Below are 24,649 nucleotides of genomic sequence, written 5' to 3' on the forward strand. Positions count from 1 at the left end.
AAGAGATCAACAGCTTTGAAATGATACTGACATTTAAAATGTGTTCATTAAGCAAAACCATGCAAGCTTAAATAGAGGACTCCTTACCTCAGAGGCATTGTTTCAGCTCTTATTTTTACCTGTACTTGTTTTACCTGTGGCTAGAAATAATACAATCTTCATTATCAAGAAGATTAAGGTATTTTTAGCAGCACTTTCATGTTAAAAGGTTAGTACCTGCACAATCAAATGCAGGTTGTGCATTAGTTCAGTTCAAACTCTAATTTAAAAACAATCATGGAACAAAAAAAATAATACCAAAAATCTTGTAAGAAGCTGCCAGTCCTTTTCATTTCACAGAAAACAAAAAACGTTTTTCAAGCACTTTAAATTCTGGATTATTCTTTTCCTTTAAAGATCTGAGCAAAATTAAGCCCCTGTTGGAGTTGTGTAAATATGGGTATTTACTATAAGGAAGAAAAAGAAATCCAACTTATTCACAATTTAAAACGTACAAATTTTAAGCCTCATATTTTACATCTGGGCACTAATTTCTGTGTACATTTAGATGTGCATAAAACTATAATGAGACTATTATTTAATGCATTAAATAAAATGGTATATTGCACATGACTGCTGACACACACTTGGCTCTCCAAGGAGATTGTTTTCTTTACTACTGCAAGTAATACCTTCTATTGAATTTAATGAATGAAATGCCCAAAATTTATTCTTTCCCTGATTTTGTTAATCTTTCAGAACAACAGAGAGTAAGAGTCTAGAAGGAATATCACCAAAACCCCTGAAAGAATAGCAACATAATTTCATTTTTAGTTTCCACAAAATCCCATTAGCAACTGTCCACTTGAACCGAGAGCAGAGCCAGGCACTGAACACATGCACAAAAGCCCAATCAATTTGCTATTATACTTTTAATGTCTGCTAAACATACTCCCTGTAGACCTTAACTGAAGTAACCTTCCCTCAGGCAAAATTCAGCCCTAACAGATGGGCCTTATACCGTGCCCTCGAGGGTCAACAAGCAGCCCTTCAGTCTGATCAACAGGAGCTCATTTCAGGGTTAGAGCACCTCCACCGAGAGCGCCCAGCTCCCAGTGCCCAGATGTTCAGTTCAGGAGGTAACCAAAGGACCCAGCTGAATTCAGCTAACACCGAACGATCCTGACAGAGCCTATACGGAAAAGCCTCATCTTGGAAAGCATCAAATTAAAAACAAACAGCAATTTCAGCAAACACACGCTGCAGGGTCGCTGAAACCAACACTACTGAACAGCCATCAAGCTGCACACTGCACTACTCCAAGTTTTGAGAACAGTTTCTTCTGAAATACACAGTGATAATCCAGCCACAAAACATCAAATCAGCAGATTGCCTCTGAAACCAAATGCTACAAACCTTACTGGAAGTAAGTAAACAGGCAAAGGATTAAAAAAAAATCAAACCAAACACAAATACATAGCCTGCTACTTTCTTTGCCTTTCACTGGTCAGTGAAATACTCTGCCATTTCCCCTTACAGTTGCAGCTACATTGGTCTAATCCATGAAGGAAGCTTAAGAAAGAAAACTGAATGTTACAGTCAGATAAAACAACCTCAGAATAAAGGGAACACTGTGAATGACAGTCAGTCACATTTCACAACAACTTCAAGGGTTAAAAGCTAGAAATCAACAGAAAGCTTTTGTCACCTGGAAGACTAAATCACAACTAGGTACTAATCCCAAAAGAAAACAAACAGCACCAACTGCAATCATTCAATTACAAAGAGCAAGTCAAAACAGAAACATTGAAAGAAAGAAATAATGACATGCTTAGTGACATCCCCCAGCACCTCACTGTTTTCATTTCACTAGGAATACTCGAGAGTGAAAATAAAAACTTCACAATTTCCCCATTACTCCTATTATTTTCCAAGATAAGAGGTGGAAAACTGTGGTGTGCAGCTCTGGCCAGTGGACAAGTTCCACAACAGCTTTTCAACACCACCAAATTCAAATCAATTTGAGCTCACTACTTCCTAATGCAATCAAAGATCAAGCGAAGATAAATCCTCACAAAACTTGAAAATTATCAAACCCTCAGCTGCCATCATTGAGAGGAAGCTCTTCCACCTGTCCTACTTTATAATATCTCCATCAATTCCAAACATGGGAGCCATGGATACAACAGATTAGTAACAGAAATTGATCTACTGGCTCCCAAACAAAAGCAGAGGAAGAATAAATTCCTATGTTTTTGTACTAAGGTTTAATTTTTGCTGACATCCAATGAGTATTAAGCAAACTTTAATGCCAACCTCTTTCTGAAGTTACAATCCGAACATCTGCATGGGGGTACCAGTATGCAATAAAATGCAGGGCTCAAAACACCTCTACACAGGTGGCCAAGGAGGTTTCAGTTAATCTTTTTGCTTTATGTTCTCCAAATGGTCACGCCAATTTAAAAGTAAGATTAAAACAGGTCCTAAGGAAAACAGAGCTCACAAAACATAAGCAGTCACCATAAGTCAGCAACAGAGCAGGAAAGTCTGAGATTTTCCTGATCTTTTTTTATTCCTCTGCTTATCTTTGGTAAATTTGGTATTTTATGATGCATTTGTATTGGTAACAGATAAACTCCTCCTACTAAATTTCAGTAATTTATCAGTTTAATTCCCCAAACCAAACATTTATGTTTCACAAGCAAAACAGTCTTATTTTAATGGATGTAGTTCCATCGCGGCATGAAAATACCATTATGCTTTAGAGCTGTTACAGTTTCTTTTCAACGAACCAGTAACCAACCCAGATAGAAGTTTCAAAGGAGACAGAAAGCAACTTCAGCTACCTGCCTATCTAAGGGGGTTTTTTTGCTGATTTTGCTGAGAAAACTATTTGTCTTTAAATAGAAAGTATCCAAAATAATTTCTGGTAATGATCAGTTTCTGAGTTCAGAAAAACCCACCACCAGTAAGAAAAAAATAGTGTATGTGGATAAACCACCATGAAAAAAAAAGACAAAACAAGAAGAGAATGCAGAACACTAAATGGCTGCCAAAGAGCAAGCATGTGGCAACAAGAAATCAGAATACATGGATCACAAAAAATAAGCCAGGACTACATGAAGTGGAAGTCCACCACTGTGTTTTGAAGGCAGCACCTTCTGTCCACATCTGCTCTTGCACATTACATCCACCAAGACCCCCACAGCAGACAGACAACACAACTGTCTCCACAGCTCTTCCGAGGCAAGGAAGGCAAAACAGGATACGGAAAAATAAGTAAAAGCATCATTAAGGCAACATAAAGAAAAAAAGATCATCATTTCCAGGACTGCAGGATTCAAGAAAGCACCCACTCACTTGGAAGCACTTGTGCTTCTGAATCACTTAAGCATTTTTCTGGAAATCACACCTATCAAATCTATGCTTTACACTCACTAAGTTACTCTAACAAAACCTTCTCAAGATGAACAAGACTCACAAAGTGCTCATAAATCAGTCTTAAAAACAAGACTGCAAAATTCTTTTTTGAATATATGTATTGTTATATAACTACTAAGAAAGCAACACAGTGAAAAATAAAATAGTCAGGGGAAAGAATTTTATATGGAGTGGCAAGTGGTAACATTAAAACCTTGTTTTAAAATTCTTTTTGAAGCAGCAGCTGATTTTAGAGTAAAGCTACGTCTAGATAAGGTATAAATACCTAGAGAAGGGAACAACACTGCAAACACTTCAGCCTGATAATATAAAACTAGGGAAGATAGGAAAGCTCTTTGAGATAGAGAAATCGAAGGAACTTAAAATAACAAACACGCACAGGAAACAAAACAAGACTGAGAAAGCGTGTTATGATTCACCACCTCTAGAGCTGTTTGCACTCTCCCGGATCACTTACTTTGATTATTTAGATTATTAGCCCTAGAATATTTGGGCTCATAATACTTGCATAACACAAACCCAGACTATCACAGGATGTGTAGCATACAAAGCAACTGGAAACACAATGAGGAAACTCAGAATGCCAAAATACCCAAGGAGCAGTGCAAAAATAGAGCAGGTTAAACATACAGGCCTTGCGATATGACAGCACAAAGACGACATTCTGCAAAAGGATTACACAAATCAAGAAACTGTACTCGATTCTGCCTTAAAGATACAAATAAAACTGCCTTTCATTTCTGGGAACCATGTTATCTTCAACTTTATAATCTCCCTGAAAAGTCGGAGAACAGCAACAAGTGGTTTACAATTTTCAGTCTTTACTGATAAAAGTGTGTGTTTCCTAGCACAGCTTAGGAGAAGCAGAGAAGAAAAACACTCACTAAAGAATGACCAGAAATAACTTTTTTTTTAACGGTGCTTCCCATTCCCATTCCCATAACCACTACAAAGTTGTCTAATCAACACTGGAAGGTAACAGCCTTCAGGCATGGTGTCAAGGAAATTTCATCTGCTATAGGTATTACCCTCCCATTCTCCCAACCTCAGGATACCTCCCCTCACCACAGAACACAAAACACAGAAAACAAGCGGAAGACAAAATGACCAAAGAAAGATGCAAACTCAGAGGAGAAACAAAAAATCCTTAGTTTTAGTTATCATCATGTTAAATTCAACTTAATACAGAAAAAAATACACAACTAGAATAGCGCTGTATGAAGTATCAGCCTTGCTATTAGTACCTCAGTGAATACTTGCTCCTTCAAGTATTAACCAGGCATCAAAAGCAAGGAAACCAGCAAAGTACAATTCCACTAACTGGCTTAATTCATAATAGAAAGGTCCTAAATTAAGGTTTGACCCCTGTTCTGCTGGACACTGAATTAACTTCTACTTGTACCAATTGTCTAAGCTATAATTTAGCATTCAAGTCAGCCTAAGGAAGTCTACTTAAAGACATGCCAAAAGGAGTTTTATTTCAAAGGAAAAAAAAATATTTCCACTTCTGTTTGCATATATCGAAAATATTTTCTTTGCACTTTTAAGATTTTTTTTTTCATTTGGAATCTAAGTCATTACTACAGCACAATAAACTAAAATGATCAAAATAAGGACTTTACCGCAATTTCACAGGGGAGCTAATAATTTATACAAAACGCTACATGGAATAACATTAATAGTAAGTGGACATCCGTTATTCTAGATTCTTATTTAGGCATATTTAATAAATTATAATACCACTGTATGAGCCAACAGTAAGTTTTTTACAAGTCTCAATTCAAACAACCAAGGTGCAGTTTTCTCCCTCTGACATTACACAAGCTGTTTGAATTACAGCACTCCTCTATGGTGCATCAGGAGGACAACAGTACTTTCAAGATCATAAGAAATCTTTTGCTTTTCTCTATCAAATATCTTGGCATATACCTTAAGTAACCTCTATCAAAGAAAGAAAGTATCCGTTAAACATTAGCAACAGAAGTTCAGCAAAATTTATTTAAGAATGTAAATTCTAGTATAGAGAAGAAAATTAGATATGGGAAAAGAAATCCCAGGTCTTTCTTGCTTTTGCATTTTACCACGGTTAAGGGGAAAAAAAAGTACTTCAGCATCTCAAGAGGCTTCAAAATTTTTTCCCAATTCTTTGTTGGTTTTGAATGCTGCAAAACCACAATTGTAATCACTGTCTTAGCATATCACAAACCCAATGATAAACAGCAAGTATAACATGGAATATTTATATTTCATTTTCAAAACCATGTATTTTTGAACATGTTCATATTTAAATGAACAACCCCAGACAGAATGCATATAAAGTTATAAAAAATAATCAGCTACATGGATAGATAACCAAAGAAATCTCTACCTCAGGGAATCTTACAAAATTACCACTTTGTATTTTTGCAAGTCATGCCATCATGGTTTTTTAATAGCAACTGGGAGAGTGGATAAAACTCACTGTTCATACAAAGAAGTTCCTTCCCCTCTTCTGTTCCTGTCTCCTCCACAACTTAACTGAAGATTACATTCCCACCTGTTTCAAGGACTCCCTGCAATTACTTGGCTACTTTACAGCAGAGACCAATTTTTCACTTTCTTTGGGTTAAGTTCTCTTTTTTCCCTCAGGCTATTAGACATATCTCATTCCCTATCCTCCCAGAAGTTTTCAGTGTGTATCTCACATCATCCCCTTGCCAGAAACCTCTATTCCTGTCTCAAAAGCTCCATCTGCTTTTCATCTCCCTTCTATGCCATGCACCACTTTCCCAGCCAACAACAGACTGCTCTACAACCACCCCAAGGCAATGGGTTCTAGGTGTATTTCCATACTGCTGACTTCCATGCCAGCTCTCCATGTTGCTCATTCCCCATTCTTCTTCAGCTGGGCAGAGTTTTTAAAAAAATACGTAAATAGATGAAAGGTACTCAAGAGTGTGGAAAGAACTGAGCCAGAGTGGTATGGCAGAACATCTCCACTGCATCATCTAATCAAAGTTAGGTTTTTTTGTGACCAGCTCCAGAAATGTGTGATGTCACATCTCTGCCAAACGGCTGTTCAGGCTGCACCTAACACCCTGTTTAACTTCACTGGAAAGTGAAACAGGGAAAGGAAAAAGAAAAGGGAAAAAAAAAAAGAAAAACCGAGACAGTTTTTTTCCACTACAGCCTAGGAAATTCCCTGAAAAAACCCACCTATCAAACCCTGTATTTAGAAGTTACCAGACTTGATGATGTCACAAACTTACACAAAATGCACACAGACCCGTGTGGACGTACAAGTCCAACATAAAAGCAAAACTATTTCTGTCTTACACTGAATAGGAAAATGTTTTTCTCAAATTCTATGAAGTATATTTACATCTTACTACAACAACTATAACAGCTCATTATACCAAGCTCTTTCATCTAGTTCACAAAAAGACCTCATGTTAACCACTCAATTATACCAACCAACAGCTTTAGTAATAAAGATACTCACCATACAAAATATCTGGGCTGTTTTGTCTTCCCATCAAAAGCTATTTTCTCCCGTGCCAGAAAGGCCTGAACCTAACTATTACAGAAACAAGGGGTTTATTTTGCAATTTGAAAGCAAGTAACTACGGCAACAATAAATACAGTTAGAAATACTGCAAATACAGTTTTCAGCAGAATTTCTGAAACTCGGGTAAACTTCTGTATAGCTCACTGTGACATGGCAATATTACACACACTCAAAAAAAATTTAACGACTTAACCACCTTGCCATAAGCCCTAATGAATGATTCTTCACTTCCTGCATAGGAACAAGTGAGACTGCGCAGCAAAGAGAGGCCTGAAGCACTTTTTAATCTGGTCACATGGATCCATGAAACACACCTATTAGTACCACATGTCCTCCGGATTATATTTCAAATTTACTGTTCTGCCTTCATAAATGTCACTCATACAACTCGCGTGCCACTGCCAAGTCAATCTTGAAAGTTCTTTTCAATAGTTTAAAAAAGAGATAAAAGAGTTTAAAAGCTAGATAAAGACTATAATTAAAACTAATATTTTAAAATCAGCATACATCTTAAAGGTTGACAAGACCTTCATTTTACATGTGATTTTTAAAAACTCAGACTAGAGCCTGGAATTTTCATGTCTAAACCTCTTATCTTTCAACCCATTAGTTCCACACTGTCATTTCACTCAGTAAAATGAAAAAACTTCACAATCTGAAGCACCAAAAAGTTTACTACTGAAAAACTTCTCTGAAATGTGTTTTCAAAGCTGCTCATGTATTAAATAGGAACAGACTAATACCATTTCTACAAGTATTTTGCAAGTCTTATGTCGTTAAGAACTCAAAATGTCATTGAGTATTACTGAGTATTCTTTGAGTCACGGCCTCTCAGTAACTGATTTGGTGAATAACAAAAAACATGAAAGGCTATCTGCCCCCCCCCAAAAAACCCAAATAAAAAAAATAAAACCCAAACCAAACAAACAAACAAAACAAAGTATTACAAGTTATATGAAATTTGCCTGTGAATAAGATGGACATTAATTAGTTCTGTGCCTAAGGGAAAGATTACTACATAGGTCCAAATACAACCTGTTACACTTGGCCTACCAGCACATCAATCAGCACTCGCAGATCACTCAGCAAAACAGCTGATCCTGCAGCTTAAATGTACCTTTGCCATGCTCCCTGCCTAGTCAGGAGGAGGAGGGAGCAAAGGATAAACTGCTAAGAAGGGTAAAGATAATGTAAGAACAGTAAACCAGGGGTAACTTATAGATGACAGTATGAAGACACAAGACAAATTCACAAGGGTGAACAAAAAAAAAGCTCTTCATACAGATTTACTACTCAAATTTCTGCTCAACAACTTCTTAAAACTGCAAGACCTACCACTGCTTTCTAAATCAAACAAAATCTGATGATGAAACTATTTCAGATTTAAATATACTTCCATAATAAGTGTTCCAGTAAACAATATTTAAATTATTTCAGTAAACTAAGTGTTTGTAAGAAAATATCATAATTCAGCAATAACAGCACCAGTGAGCAGCAGATGCATCTCCACTGCACTCAGCTCAGCTGTTTTATACCCAAATCCATGCATTTGCTTAGGTCCAGCTTCAGTGTTTATAGTTAACTGAACCATTAGTTTTTCTTTTCAAGTCCTGTCAAATGTTTCCCAGCATTGCACCAAGACTAGCAGCTCCAGAGGACTCTGGAGGAACACATCCATCCTTTCAGCACAGGTCTCAAGTTAGGGAAAGGCACAAGAAAACGAGCAGCATTCACATGCTGATAATAGTCTTTGTTCTAACTGTAAATCCAGACGATCACTAGGCTTGAATGCAGACTATTATTACTCAGCCAGCTGATCTGAGCTTGCTCACGAAGTTGTAGACAAACTCCTGCATAGTACTGGGAACTTAGCACAGTTCCCAGGGCAAAAATGGAACTACTACAGATCAACGAGATACCTGTCAGTCCTAGAGTTATCGAACCAAACTCTCCTGCTGAGCTGAAAATGCCACCTGGTTATTTATCCAAGGCATCAGTCTGGGGTTTGCTTTTCCCTTTCTGGGTTTTTTGGGAGGGAAGACAAGCATGTTGTAACTAAGTACAAAGTCTATCTGTGTGCGTGGAAATGGAGGGTTAAAATTTACCTTAATTTCAGGGCATTAGTAGTCACCTCTATATTTATTTCTTGTGTTGTTATAAATACTTACAAATTTCCTACCAATTATTTATTCTATCAGCAGATACTCTCAAAATACAGTAAAATGTTAAAAATAGAAGTTGCTGAACAGCAGCTCTATTTTGACCATATGCAAGATTTTCCTCTTCATCTGCTTCATTTCTATTTGATATCACTAAAGGAAAAATCAGAGATAACACAATGTGGAGAATGATAAAGCACATACACAGGGAAATGGGAATTTGATCACTCATGGAATTCAGGCCCTCTTACCACACCCTTTTATTCATTCAAATTTTCTAAAGAGGAAGCAAGAAAAAAAATCCCAAGCCCAGGGGCATGATCTGAATTTTACCAAACCTGCTGACAGCAGGAGAGTCTTTACCAAGTACACTCTTCCACCAGCTTCCTCCGCCTAAACCCAGGGACTGTAAAGTCAAGCCTGTTGGTTCCATCTCTTCCCTTTTCTCTCTCTTCCCCCCCCCAGGGAATCTTAATTTACAACACACTCAGAGTCAGACACCGAGTTCCTCAGGACTTTGGAGACACAGGGAGTCAGCAAAGGTCATGAAGTACTGTACAATAAACTATTCCATATAAAACAACACTTAATAGATCAAGTATCATTCTCTTATAGTCACAGAATTTACATTTTAATTCAGAGGTGACCAAATCAATGAATGATTAAGTCTTTCAAGATTTCAATATATTATTATATACCTGTACCTTCACCCTTAAGTCTAAACTGTTTCCAGCTCTTCCCTGGTATTTCACCATTCCAACTTACGCACTCTAACTCTTCAGCACATCCCCTACCTTTTGCCACACTCTGCTTGTCTGCCTGATCATCCAAAAGGCACAGGATTATGTTGTGGCTGCCTTCCAAGCAGCAGCAATCATTTGGAACACAATGTTAAGCAAGCAACTTGCTGGACTACATGTGACAAAAATAATAAAGTATTCTAACATGCTGCAGCAAAGAGCACACACCAAATGAAATTTTCCATCACCAGGAATAACAAATGGCACTCTTGGCAGCACTGCTCTTCTCCTACCAACTCAACAAGCAGGCCTTGGAATTACAGCACAAAATGCTCTCTCAACACCCCAAGTTTTCATCCTGGCAGGTCAAGATAAAACTTTGCAAAGATTAAAAACAAAGTACAGTCCTTATTTAAACCACTAAACACAGAGTCCCACTCCCACAAGAGTGTGCACTGGTGGTACAGGGAAGGAGCAAGGATCCACACACATGGATTTAACCATGTACAGCAAGAGGACCAGGAGAACAATGACAGAGAAAGAAAGTAGCAACCAGCTCTGGAGTGCACAGGCAAGGCAGAATGACGCTACTTCCAGAAAACCCCTGCAAGTTATTTCTGTTATTTCCTCAACCCAGACACGCACTTGGATAAGATCAGGATTAGATTTAGACTTTCACTCTATAAAAAACAAGAAACTGTTATCTTAAAGCTCCTTTATGTACCTGGTGTTTTTGCAGAAGTCTACTCCCATACTTACTCAATTTCACATAAAATCTCAGCTTTTGAAAAAAGCAAAAACCAAACAAAACCTATAAACAAACAAACCCCAACATCCACACCCCCATTCCACTTGCATAAGTTTAGAAGAAAGAAAATGTGACTTCTGTGAGTCTCAAAAGTCTGATGGAAACCAAAGACCTAAATTTTTTTCTGTCTTCTTAAGACTTTTAGGCCAATTACATGGTTTTGGGGAACTGACTCACAAGGGGTTTGCTGGGCTGGTTTTAATCTTCGAGGTTAGGTCTAGTCATGCCCCATTTTCATTCTGAAATATGGGTATTTGTACAGTTACAAAGATTTTGATCTACCATATATTCAAAGTACATTTCTGGACCAAACCACATAATTCTCCACACTTAACAGTAAAACTATCTTAAGAAAATACAAATAAAATTCTAATTGTTACTTAACTGTAACTCTAGCAGGAAAGTCTGATACTTTTTCTGCTAAACATAGAGAAAAATTGCACAAGTTTCTTAACTTGAAAGGACTAATTAGTCAGGGGCATACAGCACTTCCACACTGCTTCTATGTCTTTTTCCCCTCCTATTTTCAGTTTCTCAAGTAAACTGTTGCATACAACAGCCAAGAGAGCTACTACATAAGCCACGTTCTTTGAAATGCTTGACTTACTAGGCTGAAACAGACCTGAATGGTAAAATTCAACCATGTGTGAGAAGAATTCCGTTGTGCCTTTCCACCAGAATCGAGCTAGACTCTTGCTAAAATGAAGTGTGTAGCTTTAACATACAAAAGCTCAAGAACTCATCTTTACAGATTCTGTAATTCACAATTACAGAACTCATTCAAGGATGACTCTGAGCCTCCAAATACCGAGCCTCACTTCACACTGTGCATGATTATTACTTGCGCACACGTACTGCAGGAAAGGCTGGTCTCCTTTTTATTTTAGTAAACTCGGTTTTTCCCCTCATGTTTTGAGAGGTTTTCACTCGGTTTTCTCCCTCTGGAGCAGAGACCCTGTTGCGGGCGCAGGTAAAATCGCATCCACAGACGCATTTCCCATCCCGAAGCTTTAGTACACCCCACCTGCGCGCTGGCGCAAGACAGAACCCCGAAGAACCCCGAAAGCACCATGTGAGAAAAAGCCGCAGCTTCCGAGGAAAGAGGCCCCCGGAGGAGGAGGCAGCGCCCGGCGGGGCCGGCTCGGGGCTCGCACGGATCGGCGATGGCCGGGGCCGGGGAGCGCCCCCTCCTCCCCAGCCAGGGCCGGGCTGCCGGGGGGCCCGAGGAGCAGGGGCGGGGGCCCGGCACAAGTTGGCCGGAGAAACCTGTGGCTGCCGTGACACCCCCGCGCCCGGGAGCGGGGCGGCGCCCGGGGAGCGGAGGCTGCCGAGGCGGGGAGGCGGCCCGGCAGCGCCCCCGGGACGCCCCGCTCTGCCCGGGGAAGGGCGCCGGACACTGACCTGTCCTCCGAGTCCATGCGGCTGAGAGGCTCCCCGTCCGAGGACATCTCCAGGCTGCCCCGCCGGCCCCCCGACGTGGCGCTGCCGCAGCTGCTGCCGCCGCCCGTGCCGGGGCCGGTGCCGTATCCCTCGTCGCCGCCGCTGGACACGCTGCTGGAGCTGCTGCCGCCCCCGCCGCCGCCGCGGCCCGGCCCGTCCTCCTGGCTGCCCCGGGGGCCCTTGGGCTCCTCCTTGGCGTCGGCCTCGCTGCCGCCGCCGGGGCTCGGCGAGCGGGTCTCGTCGCTGCAGCAGCCGCTGCTCGTGCTGCTGCTGCTGCTGCCCACCAGGCTGCTCTCCTCCTCCTCGCCGCCCTCCTCCTCCTCCTCCTCCTCCTCCTCTTCCTCCTCCTCCTCCTCCTCCTCGTCCTCGTCCTCCCCGTCCCCGGCCTGGCTGGCGCTCTCCGGGCTCGGCTCCGACATGCTCTCCGCCTCGCCGTTCAGCAGCAGCAGCGGCTCCGGCTCCGCCGCGGCCGAGGACGAAGGCGGCGGCGGCGACGACGACGAGGATCCAGCCCCACCGGCGGCCGCCACCTCCGCCGCGGCAGCCACCTCCGCCTCCTCCTCCTCCTCGGCGGGCGCCGCCTGCCCGGGAAGGCGCCGCTGGGGCTCCGCCATGTCGCTGCAGCGAGCGGCCGCCATGGCGCCTGCGAGTCGCTGCCGCGCGCGCGGGGCCGGCCGCGGGCGTGCGCACGGCGGCGGCGTGCGCGCGCGGCCCGTGCGCGCTCCGCGCGGCCGGTGCGCGCTCCCGCCGCCCCCCCTTCTGCCTTCGCCCTCCTCGCGCACCCGCAGCACCGGGGAGGGGAGGGGCGGGGCGGGGCCCGGCTCGTGCCGCCGCCGCCGCACGCGCTACGGAGCGCGCCCGGGGACAAACAACGCGGCGAGGGCGGAGCGGCGGCGGCTGCTGCCGCCCCCGGCGCGAAGGGGCGGTGGCAGGCGGGCGACGGGATCCCGGCATGAGTCTCCCGGGGATCCCACCGTGAATCCCCCAGGGATCCCAGCTGAAATCTCCAGGGATCCCGGCTGCAATCTCCCGGCGATCCCGGTTCGAATCCCCCGAGGATCCCAGCGCCCCGCTGGAATCGCGTCATCCCACTCCCCAGGAATAGCGGGGACTTCCGCGGGACGCGCCGGGAGCTGGGAACGAAGCGCTCCCGGTTCCGCCGCCTCGCTCCAGGACAAATCCCGGCGGCGCCCGTGTCCCACAGCGGGGCATCGGCATTCCCGGCTGGCGCTGCCGGGAGCAGGGTGGCTCAGGCGGAGGGAGCGGCAGCGGGACCGGGAGAGCTCCAGGGGCACCAGGTACTGCGGGTCCGGGCAGCCCCGGAGCCCCCCGTTCGTCTCACGGGCAAAGCGGGACGTGCAGCGCATGGGAAAGGGAGACCCGAGGCTCGTCGGGAGCAGCGGCAGGGCGCGGGTCCGCTGTGAACCCGCCCGGGCAGCACTGCCACAGCACGGGCGGCACTGCCCCAGCACGGGCAGCACTGCCCCAGCACGGGCAGAGCTGCCCCAGCACGGGCGGCACTGCCCCAGCACGGGCAGCACTGCCCCAGCACGGGCGGCACTGCCCCAGCACGGGCAGAGCTGCCCCAGCACGGGCGGCACTGCCCCAGCACGGGCGGCACTGCCCCAGCACGGGCGGCACTGCCCCAGCACGGGCAGAGCTGCCCCAGCACGGGCAGAGCTGCCACAGCACGGGCAGAGCTGCCCCAGCACGGGCAGAGCTGCCACAGCACGGGCTGGGCCGAGGTAGAAAGGAGGCAGGGAAAGGGTTTCAGCGCCACCGACAAAAAGGAGTGAAAAATGCGGCCACGCTATGCAGTGTGGAGACAGAATAAACCAGAGCAAACTGGCCTTAAACATCCATTGGCAGGGAAGGGGCTTCCTGGCGCCCGGGGAAGAGCTGTGTGATGAAAGGGGACTGTGAAATATCACAGAATGGCTTGGATTGGAAGGAACCTTAAAGATCTTCTCATTCCAAACTCCTGCCCTGGGCAGGAACACTTTCCACCAGACCAGGTTGCTCAGAGCCCCATCCAACCTGGCCTTGAACTCTTCCAGGGATGGGACATCCAAAGCTTCTCTGGGCACCCTGTGCCAGGGCCTCACCACCCTCACAGGGAAGAATTTCTTCCTAATACCCAATCTAAACCCATGGATGTGTAGAAGGGGAAAGGTGAAATCTCAGCAGCATGCCTGTCAATCACATAGAAGCCTTCAGAACAGTGTTTGAAAATTAAGGTCATTTAATGATAATGTAAAATGAGATAAAGTTTACTACAAAGTATATAGGATGGGGATTTGCAGTAGAACAGGAAGATGGGTATAATCTGAACACAGAGATAAAATCGGGCAGTTTGACAAATTATTAGAGAGATGAGAAGGGTAATTGAAAGCATAAAATGGTATTCCATGTGAATTTTAAATGTCTTACATCTGTCAGTCTTTACCCAACGCTTACAGAGCTTGCCACATTTAAAACAAAAATCATGAAGCTGTGGTAGTTTAGTTTTAAAACAAAGTACAAAACACAGAACCACAACTCAGTCCAGAAAAACATTGCGCCTTCTGCACACGAGGAAGAACATCACCAATTCAAGTTACAGCAGGCATATCTGGCATGTCCACAGAGATCCTGGATTCCAGGAGAAGTTAACTGCGTAGGATTAAAATCTGGAGAAGGCGCTCCTAAAACCTCCATTTGCATAGCTGGAGGTGGCTCCCAGCCCATCAACAGATGTAGTTGTGAGCAGCAACAAGAACAAGCTGCGGTGTAGCAGCATCAAAATAGAGAGCCACAGCACTGAAGCAGCAACAGGGGGTTGGAGAAGAGGGACTCTACACTGGATTAATCTTTGAAAACAAACCAATAACATATTTAGCCTGCAGAGCTTATGCAGAGGAGCATAAGCAAATTTTGGAAATCAACAACAATCAAAAAGTGATGATAGTTCCTCAGATTTCTAGAAGGCAGCCTCAGCTAGAAAGTGGAAATGCTAAGAATGCTTTAAAAAAAATGCAGAGGGGAAAAAAGACAAGAACAGCTGCAATGCTGCTTCTCATCTGTGCAAGATGTGTACTGCAGGTCTTCTAACTCCACCAAAACAGGCACCAAACCCTGAGCCTCTGTACCCTGTTCTGCCTTTCCTCCTGGTAACAATGTGTGCTGTGCTTTGCTCTCCACTGAGGAAGGTGTGGGGCTCCCGGGTGGGTGTAGCAGTCGCTGGTCTATTCAAACACGAAGTGTGACGTTTCGAAAACAACCCACCCTTTGATTCAGTCCAGAAACGGCAGTAGCTGAAAAAATTCCTATGTCTCTGTTACTCATTGACGCCCTTCTGCAGTTCTGTGCTGTAGCAGGGGACAGAATCAGAGAGGTATTGAGTCATGAGAGACCAAAAATGTATGAGGGACTTAGTTAAAAGACACCTTTCACAAACGATGGATATGAGATAAAGGGGAGAAAAGTTATCACAAAGAACTCTATGTACCCTAATGTAAATTGTCCTGATCGGCTCCGCGGTGTGCTCAAGGCAATCAGTGTCTTTTTTTCCCCCAAGTCTCTCTGGGTTCCTTGAGGTGGTGTGTGCACGCAAAGGCTCCTTGTGTTTGGCACCGATTCCACCTCCCACTTCCCCCTCTCCTAAGCAGGGCGGTAGAGACGCCAGCTCATTAGGTAATTTGTGTATTCAGAGGGGGTCAGGGAAGGAAACCTCAGGACGTTTCTGTTGCGTAATGGAAATCACTTGGCATTTAAGCAAGCGCGCAGTACCAAAGGGGTCACTAGTGCAGCAGACAGTCATCAAAGAAAATCTCTGTGATAATCTCTTGGTGTCCTGCTCTCAGGTTTTCAAACACACAAAATTCTGTGTCCAGGCTCGGCCCTTGAGTGCTGTAATAAAGTCCTAATCAAGTGCAAGCAGCAATGATTATTGCTCACTGAGCTTTCTCTGTACAAACCCACACAGCTTACCGAAGCTAGATTTCCTTTTTCTCCGAGGTTTTTTGACGTTTCAAACCTCTTGAAAGAGGAGATCAGGTGATTCTACAACTTGCAAAAGCGTCTAAATCATTTACATTTGAATTGTCTGATAAAAGCTCAAAGGAGGAGATTCCTGTTAGGAAATCATTTGGAGAAGAAACACATCGTTCACTTGGGCTTTGCCGATGGATGTTACTCTGTCGTTCACACAAAGGGTTTCTGATATGCTCAGTCTAGCTTGGAATGATCACCTTACAACGATGCTGTAAAACTCAGACATTTGTGTTGAGGAATCAACCAAGTACAAAATAATAAAATTTTTTAAAAGCCAGTAGATAAACAAGGATGCTGTTCACAGGCAAAGATTCCAAGCCAGACCATTAGTGCAAAAACAACTTGTAGACACAGCAGAGCAGGGAGAAGAAATTAAGATTTTATTCTCTTACCTCAGGAACACCAGGGTGCAGGGCATTCACACTGACAGCAGGATCAGTAACAAGCACACTCCAAAGAAGTAGTTTCTTCTTTTCTTGATTCACAACAATTTGGCTGTTTTGTGGGGTTTTCTTGAGGGTCACTTAGGTGAGATCACCAGAAGATCTTATATGTGTAAGGCAGGTTTGTTGAGGTGTTGATCAGCATTATATTATACCTATACTATGATATACAGTATGCAAGCAAAACACTTCAAAACAGCAAGAAAGGCCTAGAAAGAGAGAAGAAAAAATAAATAGGCCTGAGGCACAGGAAAGGTGACATCCAGTCTTACACTTGCTAGGATACCTGGGGAGATTCTGTAAAGCCAAGCATCTGGTCACTGAGCTCCCTTCCCCAACCCCTGCCTCCCCATGTATGTCTAAAGCAGTGCAGGAAATTCCTGCTGCCTGCACCTCATGACTCACCTTGCTCAGAATTCTGCCTGCTCAGCAGCCTCTGGAAACTGCACCCTTCCCTTCTTTCTGCCCCACCCTTCCCCATCCAAATTCGAGGTCTGAAGGAAGAGGCTACGATCTCTCATTGCTTCAAGTGCGCAGCCAGCGCTGGGTTCTCACCCTTCCCTTCAGACTGCGCTGAAATTGCCTCATGATGCAATTCTGACCCCACCCTCTCCTGCAGCACCCAGTTGATTCTCCCTTTAAACTCAGCTTCCATGCTCTTTTCTTTTTAAAGCTGCCTTTAATCTTTGCCTGTGCTGTCTGCTTAGAAGCCATGACTGTGAGAAGCTACAAGCCATGCTTAGGTTGGGCCAACCAGAAGAAGGCTGCAGGGAATGCATGTTGGGAAAGGGTCCCTCTTCTCTCCCCTGAGTGTTGAGCCCTCTCTGGGGTTGTAACTGGCTTTGCAAAACGCTTTGCAGCAAAAGGAATTCTTGATACTGCTTGGGACCTTCTTCCCCCTCTGCCCTGCCCCTGCTTTGTGTCACGCTGATCTGCTGCCTCTTCTCTAGTGCCAGCACAGCTGTCCCTGAAATTCCTGCCATGAGCTAGACCAGGGAACTGCTTTTAGTGGTAACTAGGAGGAAAAAAAATAAAATGGCATTCTGTTCCTGTTAGGTCATGAAACTTCAGAGAGCTCCAGCCAGCTCAGTCAGATGTAACACTCTGGGGGACGGGGAAAAGAGGAACAGAAAAATTAACAACTTGCTAAGGTGACACAAAGGACCAGGAGTTACTTCAGCAGTGGAAAACCCCATTCTATCATTCTGGATCTCATCCAAAAGCACATCCTAACATTCATTTTATTTGCATTTGTGGTAAACTCGTGCCAGCCCAGTGGAGATGAGGGCATCTCTGCTTTAAGCCATCTATAAACACAGTGTTCCCATGTTCCATAGATATTCTGATGTAATTGAAAGGAATCACGTACCTTACAAGTAGGTGAAGCCTCTAAAATGCACGCTAATTGATGCTCAATTTGTTGTCAAATTATATTGAAGGAAAACAGGAAATGCAAAATAATAAAGCGTGAAAATTTCTTGTAAGTGAAAGATAAAAAGCTGTGAGTTCAAGGCATTAGGAGGCCTTGTAATATGGTTCATTGGTGTGCTCTACAGGTTGCTGCAAAAACTGAAATAAAAGCACAGAATTTCAAGTAGGTACTGTTCAGCTGTGAAAATCTATTAGTTATAGATACCACTGAGAATGAACTCAGAATTTGCTTCAGAAACAAAAGCTACTTGCAGTACTTTTGCACTGGTAGAGCTGAATATTAATCCTGTCACCCCATGTCTCTCAATTTTTGTGGCTTACAGGAACTTGCATAAATGTATGCTAAAACTGCATTGTGCTTTTCTTTGAAACTATTGGGAAAGTTTTTCAAATGCCACATTGGAAAATTTAAATAACTGATGCAATAGATCATATGAATAGGTAAAACAGTAATATATGGAGGACTGTACAAGCAAATAGAGCATCTTTTCTCTGTCATCAGTATTGTCAATATTTTTATCTATGACTAAAAAACCTACATACATTATCAGAAATACTTTCTTTTCCTCCCAAAGTATCCTAAATCTCCTTGTGTACATTTTCTTTTTGGCACAGTTTGCTCTTTTTCAGTAAAACGCAGCCAAAATTCCTAAGTTTCAGAAGAATCAACATCCTTAAATGCTGTAATTTAGATTCATTTTAGGCAGAGATAATTAAAATATTTGCTTCCAGATTATAGAGTCTTTACTTGCTGTTAATTTGGGGAATTGGTTTTTTCAACATTCTTATGCAAAACAGAGCTGGATTCCAGCTTTAAATGAAGGTGTGTGCCTGAGTACATGTAGAGGGCTGTCACCAGTATGTCCTTTAATTTTCTGCAGGTCACTTGCTGCAGAACCTCACAGTAAAACCAGGGGAGGTCAACCCAGCTGAGGGGGCCATTATGCACAAGCCCACTAGGAAATAAATCCCTTTTTTTCCACTAAAAATATAGATGTGAAGTCAGGAGCAGAGGCCTTTTTGCACACATGGAAATTCTTTTCAAAAACCATAAAAGTAATCAAGATCTTGCATGTTGAAAAACTGGTGTGTAACCATTACAACCAAACAGAAATGCATAATTAATTGAATGCTAATTAAATACAAATCACAGCTTGGAAAGAGTACAAGTTTACAGCAGCTTTTCCACATTCTAGGATTACTTTAAAAATCCCCTTCTTCAACTTCTGGTAACTCCCCTTCTTCAACTTGTGGTCGTAAGTACAATATGGGTTTTCCATAGAACAGTTTTCGATTTCTTTAAATTAATGTTTCATAAAATTTAAATGAAAATCCCCTTGCAGAAATCTAGTTATAAAGTTTGTGTGCTTTTTTTTTTTTTTCTCTTTTCTTGAAAGAATCTCCTGTCTTTCCAAGATCAAGCTCTTGTGAACACATGTCCTTCCAACCACAGTTCTCAGCTTCCCAGAGCATGCTGTGGTGGGCCCAGCAAGGGGCCCTGAAGATCATTAAGGGAGTGGAGCTTGTCAGATGAGGAGAGGCTGAGATAGCTGGGACTGTTCAGCCCCAAAAAGTGAAGGCTCAGGGGGATCTCATCAAGGTATAAATATCTGAGAGGGGAAGTAAAGAAAATGGAGCCAGACTTAGTGGTATCTGGTAAGACCAAGAGTCAATGGTCACAAACTGAGATGCAAAAAATTAATCCTATTTAAACATAAGAAGAAACCTTTTCACTTTCAAGCAGTGGAAAAGGTTGCCCAGAGAGGCTGTGGCATTGCTGTTTATGAAGATATTCAAACCACACCTGGACATGGTCCTGAGCAGCCTGTTCCTGCTGTTGCTGCTTGGAGCAGGGGGCTTGGACTCCGTGATGTCCTGAGGTGCCTTCCAACCTTAACTTTCTGTGATTCCGGAAAACTGAGATATTCCCATGTTACACAGAGACACAGGCACTGCTAAATCTGCAAAGCCAGTAAGTATTTTTCTGGGTTCCCAAATATCACCGTATACCCTGGCTTTGCCCCAGCCTGACGTGGGGATGAAAATCATATTCACACCACTCCTGCCTCGCACCAGGCTTTGTAAAGATAGGAAGGGAGTCCTGGTTGGGAGCCCCAGCAGCTGAGTTGAGCTGCGTGACTGGGACCAAGCCCTGAGTCCCTGCAGGCAGGTTTGGATGCAGCCTGAAAGACTGATGGCTCCATTCAGAATTCCCATGATAGCCCGGATGACAAATGTAGGGTCCTGCTACTTCCCCTGAGATTAGAAATGACAAGCGAGTAAGATTACATGTTTTCCATGATTGCCAGATCTTGGCATGCTAGAGACTTAAGGGAGAGAGGTTATCCTTAAGAGAGGCATTTATCACATGGTCCGGCCAGCCTTGGGCAAGATACTGTCTTGGAGGTGTCAAAGTCCAGATTTCCCAAAACCTTAACAGCTGGACAATTCATCTTCTCTCCCCACTGCTCTGCTTATGTTACAAGAAAAATTGAGGTCATGGAAGTTTATCAAACAGCTAGAGAGATACAGAATTAGTTTATTTAAATAGAATTTAATATTTGGTAGGCTTGAGCACAAGCAAACACACAAATTTCAGAAAAGTTCAGATTTGCATCCAAAGACTTGAATTGCCGTTATTAGGGCATTCACTGAACAGCAGAAGTCACACTCAAATTAATAAAAACTAATTTAACAATTACAAAACCAGCAGGATGACTTCATTGTCATTTGCCACTAATGACAAATGTTTATTACAGATAGTGTATTTGTCTTCTGAGCTATTAAAACACCGTTTCTATTCATAACTCCTCAAACCTTTCCTGTAAGATGAAGGATCCATCACGTTCATGGAAAATAAGCCAAGCTTGTAGAAGTACAGCACCCCTCCCTATTCTCAATCAATCAAATCTGAGGGAGAGAGGGAGACTGATGAGAACAACCTACTTTTCTGTGCATGGCATTCACTGAATGTGAAAAGGGGTTTCAGCAGGACCGAGAAAGTAGCTGTTGTCATGACAGCACTGGGAAGCCCAGGGACTGAAAAGATCTTCATCAGCTCACTGCAGCAATTCTGTGCCAAAGGAACTGTGCTGCCTGTCTGCATGCTGACAACAGAGCCAGGGGAATGCCTGCTTGTCAAACCTCTGTGGTTTTACGCTGCAAACTTCCCCACTCTTGGCCTCTGAAGCTGGAATATAGTTGCAATCTGGCAAAAATGGATCTCTCCTGCCCCCCTCCTCCCCCTTTAGTACTCCCCACACCTTCTGTTTCTCTCTCTGGTGTAACAAGGGCAGCACCCAGCCTTCTTGCACTCCCTTTTGCCACAAAAATGCCATGCTGAAGGCAGTAGTAACCTGTAAAAAACCCTAATCAAATACCAGCACATTCTGCAGTCCAACTCCATCGATGTAATGACTGCCACTCCTGTATCCTCAGTGTGAGAGACCAGCATGTCTGTGTGCTCTGGTGTTTGCCTGGCAGCTCCGGGGCAAGAGGCTGAGGACTTCTGTGGCAGGATCTGCTCCTTGGGGTCATACCCTTGGCAAGGATAGAATGTTACCTGGTCAGCTGTGGCCACTCCAACCCAAGTAAATGCATTGTCTTTCACACTGAGTTAGGCAGCCTGCTGTCTGCGCCAACTGTGCCCCCTGTAATCACCACAAGCACCAGTGTTGGGAGAACTACGAGACTCTTCCATTCCCAGTGAAGTTTTGTTTTACAGAAATGACTAAAAAATGGTTGCTGCATAGGTGAGATCCTCATAATTTAGACAAGGAAAGAGAAAGTAAGGTCTTTTTGGCTGTGCACATATTGATTGAGTTCTGATGCTGTTTATTTGAAGCAGTGGGAAATGAGAACATTTGGAAACTTGCATTATGCCCCCACTGGTTATCACTGATGGAATGAAAACTGAGATGGAGTGCCTTACACCCAATCTTGCAACAGCCACCTCTATTGCAAACTAAATGACCAGATGTGTGCTCTCAGATGAGTTTTACAAGCTTTGTCTGAAACTTTGGCGTCTCTGGTATTGATTGCAAAAATCACATTGACCTCAGTGGGGCCAGACTATCAAACTCAGCCTGAGATCTGGGGAACTGAGGAATTTTGAGGAACTCACAGCAAATCCTGATACCCTGATATTATTGATGGCTGCTAGGAGGTGGGGACTTGGCCCCCACCACACAGGAGAGCCTAAGTTGCACTGTGACCCCCCCATCATTCAGAATTTCAGTAGTTCAGAGGTTCACTCTCTCAGGAAGCCTGGACTATGTGGCAGAATTGGGAGATGTAGGTCCTAAATTAGCTCAATGCCCTGATGATGTGCCCTATGGATGCACTGCGTGTCTTCTAATAGGCAAAGCAGCAATTCCCCTCTTCTGAATTCTATTCCCAGCTCAGTTGCTCCCAGATTCTCCAGACAACTGACTGCACAGGGGTGGCCAAAGCATTTTAGCATGTTGTTATGCTGCAATTTATGCATGGTTAGGATATGCATGAGAGTCTCTTTCCCAGGACTGCTCTGAGGTGTAGTTGTTTGTCTTTAAAGCTTCCAGTGAAAGCTGCTGTTAAACCCACACATGGAGTGTTCTCAACAGGGATGGGCCTAACTTTCAATGACATGATGCTTTTGAGTCTAGCCAGTCTTTTAAAACTGCTTTTTATTCAGTCAAAGTGAACATTATGCACTTAATGATTTTTGCCTAGTGACACATGCAACCTGTGTTCACGAAACAAATACTACCCAGTACTTTTTCTAGGCAGATCAGTGCCCCAAAACAACATAATACAGAAGTTATAGTAGGAAAAGGAGCACTATATAGTCTTAGCAAGCTGTTGCTATAGAGGCCTCCTGTCAGGAGCAGTTTGGCTTTATATTGCATTTAACTGGATAATTTATCAGAACCATCATCTTTGCAGTTGCATTTCTGTCTGGGTTTGGCAACGCTAAGTATTTGTTTCATCTCAGTGAAAAGTGGATTTGGCTATTTAAAGCCTGGAAAACATAGGAAACTCTTTAGGGCAAGGCGAAAAAGAGCTGATTTTACATGTGGTGAATCTTACAATCCATGCCTACATGTCTTCACATAAAACTGGGGACTCTTAAATTGAGGAAACTATTTGATTTAGGTTGTGCTAGTGCATAAGAGGTACAACAAAGAGAGATGTATTATAGAAGTGTAACTCAGGCACTGAAAGCATTAAGGTATCAGCTCTGTAGAGAGCAATGACCTACTTCTGCCTTGTTTCTTCCAAGGAAAATCCTTTGGCACCACTTCAGGCCATGGTTTCTGTTCTCCCTGCTATCTTGAGGACCTGATCTTACACAAAAGTGCCTCAGACATGTTCACATCCCCGTTTCTCAAGCCCAAGTTTCATGTAGAGAGGAAGCAAAGCACCCAATTTAAAATGGGACTTTACAGAAAAAAAATTTACATTCTCCTCACCATCCTCAAGAAAACATAAATTAAGTGCTGGACCAATGTCCATGAACCACTTGTATTTCAGATTTTTTATAACAGTACAATTTTGGAGGTCTTTTGCATATTAATACAGTCAGATTTTGGGACTTTCTTATATTGCAGTAAGTGGTCTCAGTCCCCCACCTGCACTGTACTATGGTAACTTATTTTGGCATGTTGCATGCATATTCATTTCCATGACATGCAACATATTCTCATCAGCTCATGTTCTATAACTCAGTTTATATCATGCTTAACAAAGTATGACAAAATAAATGCTGGTTTAAAAGCCATATAAATATTGAAACATGAAGCATTCGAAAGTTACTCCCCTCCTCCCTTGTCTAATTATACTATTAATAAGCAACATGCAGAATTTCATCTGAGATGTAGGAACCACAAGAGATCAGATTCTTGCACAAATTCTCTCCTGTATCATAATGTTTGCAGTGTGAGTGTGTTTAACTTTAAATCATGCAATCTGTCCACCTGAAATCAAAAGGGCTGTTTCCATCTGGGCTCAGATCTGTTGCATCAACACAAATTCTGCTGCCCTGGTTATGCCCAGCTGCAGGTTAGGCCAAGAACACATTTTCTCTGTTTTGCAGTAATTTGTCTTGTAGTCCCAGTGTAATATGATTGTCCCCTTTTTATCTTTAATCGTTGCTGCGCACCATTAAGCAGCAATACCACGACACTTAAAAGTCACTTTGTCTTTCCATTTGGTGAAGCAACCCCATTTTTTGGGCAAAAGACGGCTCTGAGATGTGGTTGCAGCCTTGCAAAGAAACCTGTTCATGCAAAGTCGTATCAAGAACTTCTTTCATTTAGGTTAAAAGGTCAAGTCCTTAACATTTGAAAATACACAATAAACACACAACACTGCATCATTGAGTAGGAAGGTTAATGAAAATACAGCCTGGCATTAACATTAAAAAGGCCCTAAATTTTTCTTCACAGGTAATTAGTTCACACAATGAAATAATCTCCTTTCTTATCCTGGAAACACATGCATAAAACAGCTCAGATAACATCATTTACATACAGGCTGCTGCATCCGCATGTTAATGTCTGGCAGTGAAAAGTTCAGACAAGTTTGTAATCCCCGATTTCCTGCGCGTGCTCAGCTCCCAGATTCCCAGAAGGAAGAGAAAGGGATACTAA

General features: G+C 43.3%; 1 protein-coding gene and 1 long non-coding RNA gene across 3 annotated transcripts in view; both read right to left on the bottom strand.

The window, feature by feature from the left end:
• The window catches only part of AEBP2 (AE binding protein 2), a 43,293-nt gene extending 30,517 nt beyond the window's left edge, over window positions 1–12,776 (bottom strand). For both annotated transcript variants that reach the window (XM_039570462.1, XM_039570461.1), the window contains exon 1: window positions 12,076–12,776. In XM_039570462.1, the coding sequence (XP_039426396.1) occupies window positions 12,076–12,752 (677 nt within the window). In that variant the 5' untranslated portion in view covers window positions 12,753–12,776. The remainder of the gene's footprint in view (window positions 1–12,075) is intronic.
• Window positions 12,777–14,333: 1,557 nt separating this feature from the next.
• On the bottom strand, window positions 14,334–16,934 carry LOC120411870. Its single transcript, XR_005604419.1, has 2 exons — window positions 16,539–16,934; window positions 14,334–15,461 (listed from the first exon to the last, which is right to left on the bottom strand). It is a non-coding gene; the product is annotated as an uncharacterized LOC120411870 (long non-coding RNA).
• Window positions 16,935–24,649: the final 7,715 nt, after the last annotated feature.

Source organism: Corvus cornix, chromosome 1A (genome assembly GCF_000738735.6).
Source record: "Corvus cornix cornix isolate S_Up_H32 chromosome 1A, ASM73873v5, whole genome shotgun sequence".
Lineage (NCBI taxonomy): Eukaryota > Metazoa > Chordata > Aves > Passeriformes > Corvidae > Corvus > Corvus cornix.